The 17,692-nt window shown below is 43.6% G+C and overlaps 3 protein-coding genes and 1 long non-coding RNA gene across 7 annotated transcripts in view; 2 read left to right on the top strand and 2 right to left on the bottom strand.

Moving 5' to 3' along the window:
* The window catches only part of LOC120955145 (uncharacterized), a 66,294-nt gene extending 56,767 nt beyond the window's left edge, over nucleotides 1–9,527 (bottom strand). Inside the window, exon 1 of the long non-coding RNA XR_005751771.2 lies at nucleotides 9,437–9,527. This is a non-coding gene — a long non-coding RNA (uncharacterized LOC120955145). The remainder of the gene's footprint in view (nucleotides 1–9,436) is intronic.
* LOC120959355 (protein cappuccino) lies at nucleotides 2,849–14,189 on the top strand. Of its 4 annotated transcripts, none has more exons than XM_040382662.2 (8): nucleotides 2,849–4,211; nucleotides 6,593–7,270; nucleotides 8,178–8,921; nucleotides 9,496–9,662; nucleotides 10,150–11,641; nucleotides 12,442–13,524; nucleotides 13,600–13,897; nucleotides 13,975–14,189. In XM_040382662.2, exons 1-8 carry the CDS (start codon nucleotides 3,803–3,805, stop codon nucleotides 14,084–14,086), a joined length of 4,983 nt encoding a protein of 1,660 aa, XP_040238596.2. In that variant the 5' UTR covers nucleotides 2,849–3,802; the 3' UTR covers nucleotides 14,087–14,189. The 4 variants fall into 4 exon arrangements, with proteins under 4 accessions (XP_040238596.2, XP_040238597.2, XP_040238598.2 ...); XM_040382663.2 differs by having other exon boundaries at nucleotides 2,852–4,211; nucleotides 10,150–11,542; XM_040382664.2 differs by lacking the exon at nucleotides 6,593–7,270 and having other exon boundaries at nucleotides 2,867–4,211.
* A 202-nt stretch (nucleotides 14,190–14,391) lies between these two features.
* Nucleotides 14,392–16,725, bottom strand: LOC120959358 (DDB1- and CUL4-associated factor 10-like). Its single transcript, XM_040382669.2, has 2 exons — nucleotides 16,601–16,725; nucleotides 14,392–16,511 (listed from the first exon to the last, which is right to left on the bottom strand). The coding sequence occupies exon 2, from the start codon at nucleotides 16,373–16,375 to the stop codon at nucleotides 14,450–14,452; it is 1,926 nt and encodes a 641-aa protein (XP_040238603.2). The 5' UTR covers nucleotides 16,376–16,511; nucleotides 16,601–16,725; the 3' UTR covers nucleotides 14,392–14,449.
* An 88-nt stretch (nucleotides 16,726–16,813) lies between these two features.
* On the top strand, nucleotides 16,814–17,619 carry LOC120959361 (probable RNA-binding protein EIF1AD). The gene has a single exon (XM_040382672.2). The coding sequence runs from the start codon at nucleotides 16,939–16,941 to the stop codon at nucleotides 17,497–17,499; it is 561 nt and encodes a 186-aa protein (XP_040238606.2). The 5' UTR covers nucleotides 16,814–16,938; the 3' UTR covers nucleotides 17,500–17,619.
* Nucleotides 17,620–17,692: the final 73 nt, after the last annotated feature.

Below are 17,692 nucleotides of genomic sequence, written 5' to 3'. Positions count from 1 at the left end.
CTAAACCTCAAGGAGAAAGGATACGAGAACGGAAGGAGGAGGGGAATTGGTGAAAGTTGAATAGGTGGGACGAGGAATTGAAAAGTGCGTCCCTTTAATTTAACGAGTATACACCAACAGATACATTGAGCTTTTTTGCTTTGAGTTTGATTGTTGTATCAAACAGCCCTATCTTCTTCTTCTTTTTGGCTCAACAACCGTTGTCGGTCAAGGCCTGCCTGTACAATTACTTGTGGGTTTGGCTTTCAGTGACTTATTGGTTCCCCCCATACCAGGATAGTAAGTACTACACGTATGGCAGCACTGTCCATTAGGGGCTTGAACCCATGACGGGCCCATGTTGTTAAGTCGTTCGAGTTGAGTTGATTGTATCACGGGATCGGCTTCAAACAACCCTATACCGGATTAAAATATCGAATATACAGTACGTTCCCAAGGTACGCGAATTCCTCGGGAACGCATAAACCACGTAAGTCGAATTTCAAATTTTTCAGCTCAGATACATTTGATTAATCGGTTTTTCTTTTATTAAATTTTAAAATTATATACACTTTATCATTTATTTGATACGATTCGTGTAGAGAATATTTCTAGATATTAAGCCGGTCTCGTGATACAGTCGTCAACTCGTGCGACTTAACAACATGCCCGTCATGGGTTCAAGCCCCGATTAGACCGTGCCGCCATACGTAGGACTGACGATCCTGCTATGGGGGGGTAATCCAAAAGTCACTGAAAGCCAAGCCCACAAGTGGTTCAGGCAGGCCTTGACCGACCACTGTTGTTGAGCCATAAAAAAAAATTAAGCCGATTCATTTTTTAACAAACATGCATTGGACAATTCTTGAAACTTATTGTAATGAATTGACGTTTCTCTGTCAAATTTGACATTGAATGTGTAAAATTTAGAAAACCGCGTATCTCCGAATTCACATAGATCAGTGTAACTCGGGAACAGACTGTACATGATCGCAGGTTTTGTGAGTCCTTTTCAAACTGACTTTTTTTTTAAACATGCATCTAGCTTATGGATCGGCAAATATTTCATATATAGAGCCGGATTGATAAGATTCATTTGGATAGCACCGATTTATTTATAATTTTGTCCACATAAAACCAATCACCATAAGTTATTATGTAGCTAATTCATCCAGCTAATTCAGTGATATATTAGAATTTATTCAGTTAAGTCATCTGGCTGCCTACAAGGAACTGATTAAAAGACTGGCTAAAGGTATATCAGTAAAGAATACATGTAAATTTTCGTTATTTAGCTCAGAAAACCATTTGATTCGGTACAAAGAGTGTTGGCTGACAGGATCTCTAAATTCTCTATTAAATCTACCAATGCCATTCAGATGTATCGAACATATTGACATTGAATTATTGACCAGGTAAGGAAGTAATTTAACTTATATTCGTCGAATTCGTGAATCCATGAAATGAATATGCAAAAATCGATCTATGAACGGAAAAGTCTATCAAACATAGACACAACCAGAGAACAACAATAAAAAAATATGGCAAACGCGTTGTATCCTAATTGTAAAAAATGATTTTTTAACTTTACGAACGCTCAAGTATATGGAATTACAACGATAAATTATTTTTCCACATTTTCCACACTTCCAACACCAGTTTAACTCGCGTTTGAAAAAAAATCAAAGTTGTTTCAGAAGAAAATAGTGATCTATTCTCATATGTATACCACCGAATTTTGCACGGAACATTCTTTATTATTATTTTTTAATGCTGAAAACACTTTTTACCACATTAATGATGTCACATGTCAAGTAATGCGCATCATACGTCGATTCATTGCTCATTTCATTTTATTTTTTCATTTGTCAAATCTTTTGTGAAAGTAGAGTGAATGACGCATGATAACACTGAACTTCTGTGCCAAAATGAAGTGCACCCAATTAGCGTATTTCATCCCCAGCCGTTTAGTGCTTGAAATGCAGTGCTTGATCAGGTATATTACAAGTTTACGCCAACCAACTAAAAACATATATTCAGTCCATTCCCCCATTAGAATATTTCGTGTCGAACGTCTTTTCCTTCTCCAAAGTATGATGCAAATGTATACTCAAAGCTGCCGCTGCCGTTAGCTTGCGATCGGCTAAGTGCTTCATTTTAAACATACACAACACTGCAAACAAAATAACACCAACCACGATCAACTGAACTGAGTTCAGGGGCACCAACAAAAAAAAACCAAAGCCTAACCTGGCTCATTTCCATCGGCTCCGGTACTGCTCGGATAATTTATTTTTAGCTTTTCCACACACATGCACACAGCACGCAGACATATCGCACACCTTTATCCCATACGGGTGATGCTCGCATGAGTGGCAACAATTGTATTTTCCATGCTTGTTGTAAAGTAATTTCCATGCCGATGGCTGAACTGTGAGTGGTACGCTGAAAAGTATCAGATTTCCCAAAGTTGTATATATTTTCCAGGAAAATTTATTCAAATATCAACACCACGTTAGAGCTACCAATGATTGCTGAACTATTTGTAAATGCAAGCAATCAATAAGCACATACAAAAGCATAAGATGCGATAATAATAAAGAAATCCCAACCCAAACCTTTACAACTTCGTTTAAACTCGGCTCGGCTGTGTGTTGACTCATTTTCGGTTGTGCATTATCGGAACAGTGTCGTCATGTGCCGAAGCATTTAAAGAAAACAACCATGCCCTCAACCGAAGTCGAAGCAACACTACCATGAAGAAAGAAACAGTATACACCACAAACGCTAGATCAAGCAAAGATTACACTTTCGTTGCGGTTGGCGTTACGCCGTTGCCAGCCATTCGTCGGTCGGTTCGGTCGACCGTTTTGGTCCTCTCCCCCTATACCAAGCCAAAAGACACCACAGCCACAGTAGTTCCATTTTACACTCCAACGCAGCTGGAAGCAGCCAGGCCCACCGGCAGCAGCAGCAGCAGCTACACGTGCCGCAGAGTTACAAAATGCACGTGATGATCGTGAACCTTACTTTAACAAGCAAATAAACGGGCGCGTGTTTGGTTTGGTCGGTGCAAAAATTCGGCGCTGCATCTTCACGACGCGCAGTTAGTGCAATTTATCTTATTAGCAAAGTTTTGTTGTAACGTACGCGTGGTGTTTGAATGTTTAACTTTTCCTCTGACAACGCGCCAACCATTCGCCGTCGGTATTGCGCAAGTCCGGAGTGTTCGATGCGAGTGCCAAACACCAAGCGATCAATTGCGAAACAGAGCAAGTGAAAACGCAGAAGCAGAGTGAGAGCAATACAATGCAGCACCGTGCATGCCGTGGTGGTGAGGAAAACTTCAAACGCAAACCACCGTGTGTCGAGTAGTGTAGCGTACGGTGAAAGGTGTGTGCCGGAAAAATCTATACCGCGGTGCGTCCACCGTCCACCGCAAGCCATCGGTATGGATGATGGTCGTTCGCACTATCAAAGCAGTCCTTGAAAATGTTGGACAGCCGCGCAATTTCTACAGCAATCTGAACCATCTGGTTGGTCCGCGAGTGTTGCTAAATGAACCGCGATCGTGGCACATCGTTCGTCAGGATGTTGTTGAACGGGAAATCCTGCAGTACTTTCAGTGATTGTGTGTGTTTTTTTCTTAATTGGTTGTTTTTGGCGCACCAAACGCTTCTGGCCACCATTTCCATTTAAGTGCTAATGAAACCGAAAGCATTCGTGACGGTGAAGCTAACACAACAGCGGCAAGTGATTTACTCAGTGGGGTGTTTCAGTGCAAAGGAAAATCACTTCACCCATTTGACAGGTCCTGTGAACGATGGGCAACACACAGGCCCAAGCGGGCGCACAGCCAAACTCGGCGACAGCTGAGCAGCAACCAGCGCCAAGGTCGTCTTCCAAAACACCGTCTCTCTCCAAGGGCCGCAGCTTTATTAAATTCGGCAAACGCAAACAGCTGCTGGTGGAGCACGATGGTCACGTGCTAGTCGGAGGGCGGGTTGGCCTAGAGGACGACGGCATAAAGCCACACGACCTTGTCGCCGCCGCTACCGCCGACACGGAAGAGGATGGCTTTTCGAACATACTGCTCGATGCATCTGCTCAGCTGGACCGTACAAACAACTCATGGCGTGAGCAAAATGGGAGCGCCAGCGAGATAGCTGAGAAATCAGCTGATACCAATGACCGCGATGAGGAAAAAGAGTTTGATTACATCCAACAGCAAGGTACGTATCGTTTGTTTGTGTTGAATGGGACGTGCGGTTGGTTTACATACGTCCCTCACTTGATGAACTGCTGCAAATGGGATTGTGTTACATTTCATTCTCTTCCAATACTTGAGCTTGTACTACTTGAGTTGGTTACAAAATATGGCTCCGTTGTATGCATTTGACTTCCGTAGCAAATGTATACGGCACACATTTTATTTCGTGGGAAACGTGTAGCACCTTACTGCATCCACGTGGTAAATAATACTCGCGTAGTACTTGCTTTTACGCCACGGTTGACTAAACACATACCGCCTATTGCGCTCACTTAAACATTGTCGTAGAAATGAAGACAATGGCAATTCACACCGTGTCATGTTGATTATGTCTTATGAGATGAGTGTAAAATATTGCACTTGTAACATGATGTGTCTATCAACGGACTAGTACTCTTATCACTCAATGCAGTCGTTAGGTAGGAACGTTGTTTATATTTATTTAGCAGTATTATTTAAATTCCCCAAATCTGTAAAAATAATGAAACTTTTGAAAAAACAAACCTAAAAAGTGTTGTCAATCGTCTATCGGTCTATGCTGAAACGACATATTTGTGCAGTAATATGTGATAGTAGCAGTAATTAAGTAATAACTCAATGGTTTCGTGAATGTGCTTATTGCTTCAAAATTCAATCAAATAAAGAATTTATTTTCAAATCCTAAATTTAAAATATTTATTTACATTCTTATCTGAATTGTTAATTTATTTTAAATTTATAGCTATTTCCAAATGGCTAGAAATTATTAATTTTCAAATTTTTGCTTAGTAATATAATTGACCATTTTATTTTATTTTATTTTATTTCATTCCATTATTACGACAAATGTATATCCGTATTTTCGTTCATATTCATATTATTATTTAGTAGTATGAATGTAAAGAAATTACGACTCTAACGCATGGCTTCGTATTACGAACATTTTTGTCATGATATGTTTGCTTATCTGCACAATAATTCGAATTTTATCGGTCATACCTCTGCATAGCTCACTTAACTATCGCAATCATTCAAAATTTTAGAAAAAAATAAACATTTCCAATAATTATACTTAACATATTATAAAAAAAAAATAAACATGAAATTACAACAATATTTTGATTCATATTCCAGACAGTTTGGAGCTCATGTTTCAAATTACGGTACGCGAATTGAAGGTTTTTCCCATACGACCATCATAGCATTTGTCACATACATCTTCAAATATCATTGTTTTATTGTTGTTATCACCGTCTAAAAAATATTTGTATGCAACTAATCTGAATTTACTTTGGCTGTCCGAAATTTAATACAAGATAATAAAAAAAAATGTGCCGAGTTCCGTACATAATTAAACAAGCGTTTTATTGAAAACCAGAGCACAATATAATAAACTGTTCTCACGTTGATAACTACCTCTACAATGGAGTTCGATGAACTTCAATGCATCTGGGCCAGATTATTAGGAATTATCGACGAAATTACTTTGGATTCGGTTTCAAACAAAACTGCCAAAATTGGTGAACTGACCGACAGAAAATATTTAGTTATTTATTAAAATTAAAAATAGGCATGGTCAGGAATTTGATATGAATAATATGTCCGGCGTTGGAAGCTGTTCGTAATTTGAATCAAAACACGGTACATGTGCCGTAATAATGGAATAAATAGAATAAATAAAATAATATGAATGTAGTTTTTGGTTGTAGAGTTCATCAGTAATAATTTAGTCATATCATCATGAACAGTACAACGTATGTGGTAATAGGACATTTAAAGATCAGATGAACAACGCCCTAATGTGTAATATAAACATAAATTTAAATGTTTAAACGATTCATTATTAATAAATCTAGAGTAGACATAAATCTGACATGCCATAACTAAAATTTGTTGAATAAATTATCATATCCTCATAAATATACAAATGTGAGTATACGATGCGGATTAAAAGTTATGATTATCCATTACATATATCTCCTGCACTCATTAATATACCTGCATTTGCTTTGTATTGTCGCCAAATGTTATGTTTCCTTATGTAATGGGATCCTGGGATCCTGGGATCCTTATGTAGATTAAAAATTCATAGTTAAATAATGCGGACAGTATACTCATGTGTTTTTCCAAATCTTTATTTTTTAAGTTTTATTTCTCTTAAGATCACTTTTTCAAATTGTTAAATGTTAGTTACAAAAAATGATATACGAAAATATGTAAATTAATACAACTAATGAAATAACCAGTGCTGCGTTATCTTCACTTCGACCCCTGGTATCATAAAAATGTACCTTATATGAAAACATTTGCTTTTATTCCTTTTTCTTAAACATAATCAAATGCGGATTTAAATCGAATAATCAGCCTCCACCAACAACAAATCGCTGAACCATGCGGACGATGCTTTGCGATGCGTTGATGACGCAACTGACAAAGCTCAAAATCAAGCAACACAACCCATGCCGGTCGCTACAACGATGACGACACCTATGACAGGGGGCACCACGACGAGCGCCAACCGCTCAAGCGCAGCTTCTTCCACGCACCCACCCTGCGATCGCTGTAAGTCGCTGACCTGCTTAGGACCTGCACACACTCACAATGCTCCACACCAAGCGCAACCGCACCGTACATGTCTGGCCGCTGACGGTTCTAGCGCCGGTTACGTTAGTACGCTGCTGCTCACCACACCTACCCGCGAATGCAACGCGAACGCACCAATACCAATACAACGACAGGGTAGCGGCTTGCCGGTCGAGACGCATTCCGTTTCTATAACAACAAACGAAACAGAACCCCCCACCCAGCCAGCCCAGCACAACAGCCGGGCGGCATCGTTGCGTCTACGCAGCAAACCAGTTCCAGCCACGGACAACACGTACAGCGATGGTTGTGGTGGTGAAGTCGGCCAAGAGCCAGCGAACCCGATCATTGTCACTACCGACTCGTGGAAAAGGGCCAATTCGCTCAATCAAACTCCAGCCGCGCGTGAAAGCCAACCTTCGTCCGATTCGTGCGGCGCGGCGTTACGGCGCAGCAAAGGTTCGTGGTCTACGGTGTCTCATAATTTTTCTCCTTTCGGTTCACTGTTCAGCTGTGTTTTTAGAATGAATGCAACAAGTTGCAACTAGTGTTTACAATGAGATAGCTTAGCATTTGATTCGTGAAGTGTTTCCGTTCTGTGTACGTCGTCCGTTCCACGCAAGGGATAGAGAGCGAGCAACAGATACTGCTACATAGATTATGTTTGTGTACCGTTACTTTCTAATAAGGGACCATTGCCATTGCCAAGCAGCTGCCCCCGCACCAATGTGTGGGGCATCAAGCGGTGTTCAATTGTGAATTCTACATTAGAACCGCCTACGAAATTAGATCATTCCGTATTGTTTCATCGTTCCGTTCCTTCGAGTCCCGAAAAGATCGAGTTAGCAAATGCCAGGCTAAGTGAGTTTTGGATAGCGAAGAGAAAGAGAGCAACGTTGCCAACGTTACACACATACAGCACCCATTGATGGAATCCATGAATGAAGCAACGAAAAGAACGGAGCGATCAGTACAGGGCGTTCGTCGAAATTACAACGCAGACCTATTAGTGTTTACCAGTTTGCCGTTTTCCGTAGTGGTAGTTCATTCTCTTTCCAATTACAGTTCGGTATGCGTATGCGTGTAATTTTGCATTACCAGAACCAGTAAAAACGGCATTTGCCACTTCCATGTACAAATACACACGCATTTGACATGGAGCTGTGGTCATTCGTTACATTCACCAACAATCGAAAAATTTATGGCAAACATGCATTTACATCGTACATTGTTAGTTAGTCTGTTTGTTTAGTTACTTATGTATGAAAACGCTTGCAAATCTACACAAGATGCACGTGATACACCGTCCTAGAAGCTTCCTTCCCATTTGTCACACTGTTCACAATGATATCGATCTTTTTTATAGATACACCAAATGTAATACATTTACGTGAGCGTACCACATCGTCAAGTTCGGATTCGATTTTTACCGATCCAGCCTCACCGCAGGGCGCTTTTGCGACAGAAATAAATGAAGCTTACTATTCGGAAGAAAACATCTGCGATCTTGCTGAAGCGCCCACGACGACCACAAACATCAAGTCGGCACTGACGCAGCTCACCATCTGCCGTAATGATCCATTCACTCTCAGTGGCAGCGACATCGAGCGTGAGGAACGTCTGAGATCAAAGCTAGTAGTGTGCAAGAATGTCTCCAGCATCAGCGTTCCACGCAGCATCGAGTCGTACTCTAGCAGTGAACAATTGCATGGAAATCTGCACATCGTACACAACGTGAGCACCGTCTGCATAGAATCGGAAACGGTCGTGGATGACTCATCGGAATCAATTTCACCACCCCCGGAGGAGAGGATGGAACGCAAACGAGTTCCGCTGTCCCATAGAAGAGGGACCAGTGCGACGGTAGCAGGTAACAATGGCATCGCAACAACAACAACGACAGCGACCGGAACTCGCTTACCACCAACCAATGGGAAACCTACGAAAGTGCTGGCTAAATCTAGCCTTTATGTAGGGACCAAGCTACCCGTGCTTACTGACCGAAAGGGCAGTGCCAATAGCTTTGCGGGGACGGCTCCTGCCAACCGTGTCGTACGGCCGTCTTATGTTCCGGAAAAGCTTAACTTTTTCTCGTACGAAAAGTTTGAAGGTAAACCACCTCTGCAAGCTGCCTCTACTGTGTGACTGTAGTAGCATTTGACCTTTTTGGTTAGTCGTATATCGTCTATAGTTTGTTTATTATTTAAGCTAATCATAATCATGTTTGTAAATCATACGGATCGTTAGTTTTAGCAAGTCGTGAAAAAAACGCAACCATAATATGTTTCATGCATGCAAACGTTTATTGATAGTGAATTTAAACGCTGGCGTAATAAGTGCAAGGGGTAGGAGAAGAAAATATACTATCATCTTCTTATCATTTCTCAAGTTTTTGTAACAAGACCGCATCACATTGTGCATGTCCCATCACCTTATCAGTGGATGTCACGCCATTGATATACCACCTATTATCATAGACATCAAATTCCTTTCGCAATAGAATGATGCGATTTCCCCCCACTCTGCTTAATTCTACTCATACGACGCACACACACACACACACACAAAAACACATTAAATTCATTTAATAGTTCATCAGCAGTTAATATAATATTTTTAAGTTACCTATATATGTACACACTGGAGCAGGTGATATGGCATTAATCTATTGCTATTCGTTTTAGGGCACATGCTAATGAACTGGCTGTCATCGTCTCTACCGTCAAATATACCGGGAGTTAACGAACAAGACCTGCAAGCGTTACTGTTTCAGTACTGCACTAATCTGCTGGTTGCCGGAGTTATGAAGCAAATACCAGACAAACATGCCCCACCACAAGATACTTTTCGGGTAAGCGGTTTTAATCTAAGCTTCATATTTGCTTCAATGTAAGCCAACAATATTGTCACAACAGTTACTGTAGGTGGAAATGTCCGTACATTGTAGACAGTAATGTATGTCTGAATGGGCCCATATATTTGCTCAATTTTAACGACAACTGTTCACTCGTAGCAAAGAGATAAAACGCAACACACATACTAACGAAATGATAACGGCAGGTGCTGAGAGACAAAATAAAGAGAGCATTGTGACAAAAGATAAGCAACAGATCACGATGCGAATACTGGTTCAATGTAAACAAGCACGTTCAATGCGAGTGTAAGAGTGGTCGTTTCGGATCTATGATTTCTTTACGTGATATACTTTTAAGTAGCAATTGGTGGCATATTGAGCAGTGTCTTATAACATCTTATCATAGTACGGTAGTGTTGTAATAAGCGGGATCGACTCCGTTTGTTTATTGTGCTAATTCTGCTTCCTCTGACTCATCTTGCAGACCAATCTCATGTACCAGTGGACGCATACTGAGCCTCCTACCCCGACGCCTGTTACGCCTGGCCGGCTCGAGCCACACGTCGTTTGGCCACATGCCTCGGCCACAACAGCAGGCCCTGCAAAAAGTGCCAACCACCAATCAGCTAGCACAAACACAGAAAACGGTAGCAACCACATGGACACGAGCCACGATCCGAGCGATGATCGTAAGGAAAGCGACTTCCAACAGCTGCGACGCCGGATTGCAAGCTGTGAAACAATCAATCAGCTTAAGCGCATTTTACAGGAATTATTTTTCAGCGACAGCAACTTACCGACTGCTGCCGACATCATGAAGCATCAGAGCTTCAGCGATAATGCAATGCAGTTAAATAGCAATTATCAAAAGCTACTGCAGGACCTCCTCAATGACACGGATTGCACGATATATAATAAAGGCAACGCTGAGCTGCTAAACGAATCCGAATGTACCGTGTTCGATGCCTGTTCCAGTACGCCGTCAGCAAAGGCCAAACTCCGCGACAACAACCACTCGTTCGACGGAGCTCCAAGCCACAATTTACCGCTCTCTCCAAGCTTTCCAACAGTCACAGAGGGTAAACTACACGCACAACATATTCAGAGGCGAAATACGATTGAATGTGATACGCCAACGAATGCACAGCGAACATTCCTAAGTAACAGTATTACTACTAACAAACTGAGCAATCTTTCCGAACATGACACCACGTGCTCCTCCAACGAAGGGAATGTGCCCAACGGAAAAAGCAGCAGCAGCAATGAGCCGTATCCTTGCCGCGTGTCTAATTACGTTTGCTCTAGCTGCGCGAAGTCGCAGCCACCGGCGAGTAGCCCACTGTCGACGGCCGCAGAGCAATCGGATACCACCACGCCACCCGTAAATAGCTTAAAGCGTACATTAGTCACACGAGAAACGCAAACCGACCCGAGTAACAAACACCATTCCCAGGACGAAACGGTTCCTACAGATCCTTCTGATGTTAAACCTTCCTTGGCACCACCACCACCACCACCGCCTCCTCCACCACCACCTATCCCTTTTAATAGTGGAGTACAACAATCGTCAACTCCTCCGCTTCCACCACCTCTTCCCCCACCTCCACCTCCGCCACCTCTTCACGCATTCCAAGGAATAGCACCACCATCACCTCCTCCACCTCCACCACCACCGCCTCCACTACCAATGACTGGCGACGGTGCCAAATCTTCCGTTCCACCTCCACCTCCACCACCTCCTCCATTGGGTGGAATTGGCCCCTCTGGGGGAGCTGCTGGAGCAGCTTCGGCGGGACCACCACCACCTCCGCCCATGGGTGGTAGTGCCCTTGGTCCCAATGGGCCGAACGGAGCAGCACCACCACCGCTTGGACCAGGTAAATTAGCGTCAAGTGCCTCTCCTAGTGCGAACAGCAGTGGCCCTCCGCCACTACCACTACCCATACCAGTGCCCGGAGGATGGTATGCGGCGAATAGTAAGCGTTTGTTTTTGTTCTCTCAAACCTCAACCTTTTTACCCTTCAAAACTTTGGTTTTCACGTTTTTACTTACACATCTTTTTGTTTTTTCTTCGGTTTGCTAAAACCAAAAACCCAAAGTAAAACAGTTCGAATTTATGTATCTTTTGTACAATATTTTGCAATTGAGTAGATGCTCTTGTGCCTTTCCTATGCTTTATCTAAGCCTCTGTCCTTTTTCGATCAGTTTACTTACAAGACGCACCCACTTATATAGTAGTTGTAGTAATAATATGCTTTTCGGATATTTTCATCTTTTAGATTGTTTTCTAATACAGAAAATCGTCTGCTTGACGTGTACGGTATTATTTTTGAACTTGCACCCTTTTGTCTGGAAGTTCCCCTACCTGGCCTTTCGTTTTTAGTATATACAATTTAAATTTTTGGGTTTTTCTTTTCAACACAATTGTATAGCTCCTCTTTTTAGGCTTTGATCCACAAAAAAAAAACAAAAATACTTGTCACCATAATTTAGCAAATTATCTAAAGCTGCCCATTTAGATCATTGCACTATGGTATTGATACTCTCGTTTGCAAAAATCTCACCACTGCACATATTTGGCCCAATTTTTTGTAGATTATTATCATTTCCCCTACGCTCCTGTGTTTCTACCTTTACCTCTACTCCTCTCTGGTTATTAGGTCCTCGACTTTTTTTTTAATTTCTGTTGGTAGTTTGTGTCTCACATACGTTACTCTATGTACATTGATTGGTGAATAGAAAATTTTATCATTTGCTTCCAATTACCTTTCCCCAGTTCTTCGTAAACAACCGGTTAACCCACCTAAACCGATGAAGCCTCTCTACTGGACCCGCATTCTGGCACCGAAAAGCAGCAGCTCTAGCAAAAACTCAAGCGTCATGTCGACATCGTTCAATGAAGAAACCGATGGTGGCACGGCTTCCTCCCTATCAAGCACAACAGCTTCGGAAACGACTGCTGATGGTGTGCTCACGGCCCGGCTCGAAACGGCTTGCTCCTCGCAGCCACCCTCGATGGAGGCCGAAAAGCGGCTTGGTTTATGGCAGGAGCTTGAAGAAACTAGTCTCGATAATTTGGACGAGTTTACAGAGCTGTTTTCGCGCCAAGTCATAATACCGAAGCTGCGGGAAAAGGTTGAAAAGCCGGAAAAGACCGTTAAAATACTCGACTGCAAACGATCACAAAACGTGGGCATCTTCGCCAAGAGCCTACACGTCGAGTGGGACGAAATTGAGTGCGCCATCTACCATTGCGACACGTCCGTCGTTAGCCTGGAAGCGATGCAAAAAATTTTAGAAATAAAAGCCAGCGACGAGGAGCTGATGCAGATCCGCGACTATGCAGAGAGCAGCCTGGCGAACAATAATAATGCGATCCCGCTCGATCAGCCGGAACAGTTCCTGTTGCGCATCTCCAGCATATCGTTCTTCTCGGAACGCATTTCGTGCATCGTGTTTCAGGCAGAGTTCGAGGAACATTATAAAGGTGTGTCGCGGAAGCTTAAAACCGTCAAGCAGACGTGCGAATTTCTTGTGGAAAGTGAAGAGTTGAAGCATCTTTTCTCGATCATTCTCACCTTGGGCAACTTCATGAATGGAGGTAATCGCACCCGCGGCCAGGCGGATGGATTTGGATTGGAGATTTTGAGCAAACTCAAAGACGTAAAGTCAGCCGACACCAATACGACGCTGTTGCATTTTATAATCCGTACCTACATCAGCCAGTGTCGCAAGAGTGGCATCATACTGCAGGAAATAAAGCTACCCATTCCGGATCCTGGTGATCTGGACAAGTCAGTGCTAGTGGACTACGATGACTGTCGAATGCAGCTTACTATGTTACGCTCAAAAACGGAAGGTAGGAACGCCAAGAACGCGTCCGTGTATGTGCGAGTGCTCATCACACATATTATTCACTGCTTTCTATTTCCAGAGTGCCGCAGGACTGCAGATAGAGTCATTAAGGAATCAACGGAAGACCATCTTCATCCCTTCAAGGAAATAATGGAGGAGTTTATCGAGAAGGCTACCGCTCGCATCGAGAAGCAATTCTGCAAGCTGGACGAATGTTGTGAATGTTTCGAACGAACTATGCGCTTCTATCATTTTACGCCGAAGACGGGCACGCTGGAAGAATGCAAACCAGAAATGTTCTTCGAACTTTGGTTACCGTTCGCTCACGACTTTAAAAGCATTTTTAAGAAGGAAATGCAACATCACCTAAATGAACTGTAAGTAGATGCATCTGTAGATGCCGCTAATAATAATTACGAAACCAAAAAACAAATAACAATTTCTCTATTTGCAGATTAAAAAAGACTAAACGTCCATCAACGACATCGTCTGGTACGAAGCAAACCACAGCTAAAGCTAAACCCGGCTCACTGAAAGAGCGCATGAAACGGTTGATGCAAAATTAACGCATCGACTCGGGTTTCAAAATGTTTCAGATAACAAAAGCAAAACAACTGAAAGCTCGAATAAAACAGGATTTAAAGAGGAAAAAATACTTATGAAACCTTACCTTATTAATGTCAATTATTCACAGCACGATGATGACCTGTAACGATTTGCACCAGTCATTTCAAAGTTATATTCTAGAATTGATTTTTTCATAATACTCACCTTACTCACTACTCCATGCAATGCCGAACTCCGGGACACTCTTCCTCCATAAACAATACATTGTATTTCGGATGCTCGAATCAATACCGAGACATTCATGTTGGCATGTTCGAATGCATACTCCTTACATTTTATTGCCTCCGCTTTTACTCCCTCCGCTAGTACAGTGCCGGTTGATGCCAGACAATTTTGCCCAGCAGGCAACCCGTTACAAGCAAAGGAAACCGTGGGCTAAACTGACTGCTCACAACCAGGGACGAGTGACACTGCTTGCGCTTAACCTCGTGCAACTGCTGTGCCTTCTCGTTCCGCCAAATGCCCGTCGCATGTTGCAGTTCGTTACAATTCTCGTTAAACGCCAGCAGACGAAAACCGTGGTCATGCGGCGAGCAGATAATACGACCGTCGGGCGAAAAGCAGGACTCTCTGATGAATCCCTGATCTGTGATCGTTTCTTGTATGTAATAAAGCATACGGGGTACATTTTTACAAATCTTTTCGTTTGCTCGCTTCCTACCCGCACCGGTGTAACCGGTGCTAGCGGACGAGCTAACACCCGATACAATGCCGTAGATTTGGCCGCGATTGTTGCGTACCTGTGGGCTCGGCATGTTCTTACGCTCCCGGAACGTTACCTCTGTGGCCCAAACGTCGGTGCTAGCATTTTCAGAGCGCAGGTTTCGTCTTGTAATCATAACGCGTCTGCCGCGACCATTCTGTCGACTTACGTTTGCTGCAGGTGGTTGCTGTCCGCTTGGGCCTGCTTCAACATGCTGCGCTTCGTGCGGTGGTGATGATCTCGAAGTTACCAAATTGCTGCGACTTCCGGACGGTTGTGGATCAACGTTACCTTCCGCGTTAGCATTGGCCTCATTACTACCAACAGCGGGCTCTCTGTGCGATTCCACGGACGACATCATTTCTCGCATTGTTACATTCAGCCTGAACATGCCTCCCAATTCGCTGCCTCTAGTCATTCGGCCGGACATCCCGCTCGTGCCCGGTTGTGGATCGCGGGCCACATTGACACCGCTGTTCGACGACTCCTCTGCCTGATCATTATCCTCTTCCCGACGATTCTGCTCTCGTTCTGCTAGCTCCTCCTCGTCTTCATCGGATTCCTCATCGTGCGGTAGCTCCTGTATATCGTGCACTACGGACCATTCGGTCATTTCGTCACTTGAAACGTTACGGGTGAGTGTACACCAACCTTGCGGGTGTATTGCTAGTGAGCTAATCATTTCCGGATTATTGTTGGGTGGAAAGTCCGTCACCAGCTCGATGCGGTTTTTCTTGCGCTTGGAATAAAACAAGTGCCTGAATCGTGCCGCCATCGGGATCAGCTGTCGGCCGACTTGCATTAAGCGATACACGTTGGGATAGAATCCTTCGAGATCGCCTGCCAGATTGGCGAGATCAAGATCATGGATAATGATCAAATAACCGCTGCTCATACTCAGCACAAGACGGCTTTCGTCCGGCGATAGACGAGAGCGCAACAGTCCGGAGGTGTGAAGTACCCGGCGATACACGGACCCGTACTCAGTGTAGTTGTTGATCTCCCATCCGTAAACCGATCCATCGAATCCAGACGACAGCAGCATACGGTCTCGCTTAGAGTACTCGATGTTCTTCACCCAGCCGCTATGCCCGTTCAGGGTACGAAGCTTCGTGGTCAGATTGCGGATGTCCCACAGCGCGACTGTGGTGTCATCGGAACAGGTGGCAAATATCTGATGATCAATAAACTTTATGCAGTTCACACACTCCGTATGGGCGTTCTTCACCGCACAGATCTGTATCTCCGTCAGCGGGTCGAACAGTACGATAGATTTCTTTTGGCAGGCTGCCACCAGTAACGTGCCATCCGGGGAAAATTCTAAATTAAACGCACCTCCGTAGTCGCGCACAATGCCGGGAAAACGGCCGGGATCGTTCCATATTTTCTTCGGTTCCAGTGAACGGTAGATGGTCCGATGGATTGTATCTGCATCGCCAAAACGTGGCCCTAAGCCACGCTCCCGCCGTCCGCACCATTGATGAATGGGCATGAATTTATTCGAAGTACTGCCGCTCGTTTGCATCGTTGAAAGTGCGCTCTACTACCTTTCCTTTGCATCCACAATGTCCAATGATGTTACTCTGGAACGGTGCTCATGGCCAGCTACGCTAGTCGGGTTTACCGTGGGTTGGTCTTCCGTGATGCTTGCAAATATCTCACTTAAAACAGTTACAAAAAACATGCATTCATTAATCCTAATGCCGGCACGCTTGCTATTGAGCAGGCAAAACTATCACACCAAACTTACACACTTAATAATCGAAGGGATGCACTCGTAATTCACACATAAACAAAGCGCATGAAGGCAGCGCCCGTGCTGTGCCACATTAGCTAACATTACCTTTGCAGGTACGGTTTGTACCAGACTAAGCAAAGACATACTGACTCTTGAACTAAGATGATCTATACGCATTCTTCTTCTTCTTCGTGTACGCATTCAGGCGTTTTTGTTTTGACATTCCGTGTTGTTTTGAAACTGTATTTCCTTCGCATTGTACCGGGGAGTTCAAGCCTTTCTATGTTTCTTGGATAAAGTACAGAAATTTACATTTAGTTTCCTTTTGCCCGCATTCTACTGTTTCTATCATGTCCCGTGTGACCAAGATTAAACATGTGCTCAAGGAACAGGAAGCGGACGACTTCGATGTGCCCAAAGAAAACCAACAAATCGTGCGCATTGTCGCTAGCCGGGGCAACAACCTGCACGAGGTGGAAACGGCACAGGACGGCGAGGAGCGGTTCCTGGTCTCGATGCCGGTCAAGTTTCGTAAAAATGTGTGGATCAAGCGTGGCAATTTCGTGCTGGTGGAACCGATCGAGGAAGGCAACAAGGTGAAGGCTGAAATTTGCCGCATCCTCACCCCGGAACACATCAAGGTGTTCGAAAAGGAAGGCGTTTGGCCGCGAAAGTTTAGCAGAAAGCGCGAGCTGGAAGATGATTTGGATGAGGATGGGCTATTCCGAAATACGAATCGCAAATTTCTAGCCCAGAGCTCGGACGATGATGATGATGATGATGAGGACGATGAGGACGATGACGACGACGAAGAGGACGACCAAGAGGAGGTGGAAAAACCGGAGGAAGGTGAAAATGCCGCGTCAAGGGCAACCAATAACGGACAGAAATTGTCCTCGATGGACCGATGAGCCGAAAATAATCGATTAGTAGTCCGGTTTTATCTTGGTATTATGCAGCGATGCGTTTATTGTTTAGTTGTTAAGAATTATCAAAAACTGCTGAAGATACATATGTTTGTACATTTGTAAGTGTATGTACTTGACTCTTCTATTTGAAAGAATTTCCTTTCAAACGGTTATATATGTTTATTTTGACTTTGGC

Source organism: Anopheles coluzzii, chromosome 3, assembly GCF_943734685.1.
Source record: "Anopheles coluzzii chromosome 3, AcolN3, whole genome shotgun sequence".
Classification (NCBI taxonomy): Eukaryota; Metazoa; Arthropoda; class Insecta; order Diptera; family Culicidae; genus Anopheles; species Anopheles coluzzii.
The sequence above is the reverse complement of the archived record's forward strand: the minus strand, read 5'-3'. Positions and strand labels throughout refer to the sequence as shown.

Bases quoted from the DNA above. Each gene is read 5' to 3' on its own strand.
- LOC120959355 (XM_040382662.2), top strand. From the start codon at position 3,803: ATGGGCAACACACAGGCCCAAGCGGGCGCACAGCCAAACTCGGCGACA. The intron at 7,271-8,177 runs GTTCGTGGTCTA...TCTTTTTTATAG, and splicing joins GGCGTTACGGCGCAGCAAAG to ATACACCAAATGTAATACAT. The intron at 13,525-13,599 runs GTAGGAACGCCA...TTCTATTTCCAG, and splicing joins GTTACGCTCAAAAACGGAAG to AGTGCCGCAGGACTGCAGAT.
- LOC120959358 (XM_040382669.2), bottom strand. From the start codon at position 16,375: ATGCAAACGAGCGGCAGTACTTCGAATAAATTCATGCCCATTCATCAA.
- LOC120959361 (XM_040382672.2), top strand. From the start codon at position 16,939: ATGTCCCGTGTGACCAAGATTAAACATGTGCTCAAGGAACAGGAAGCG.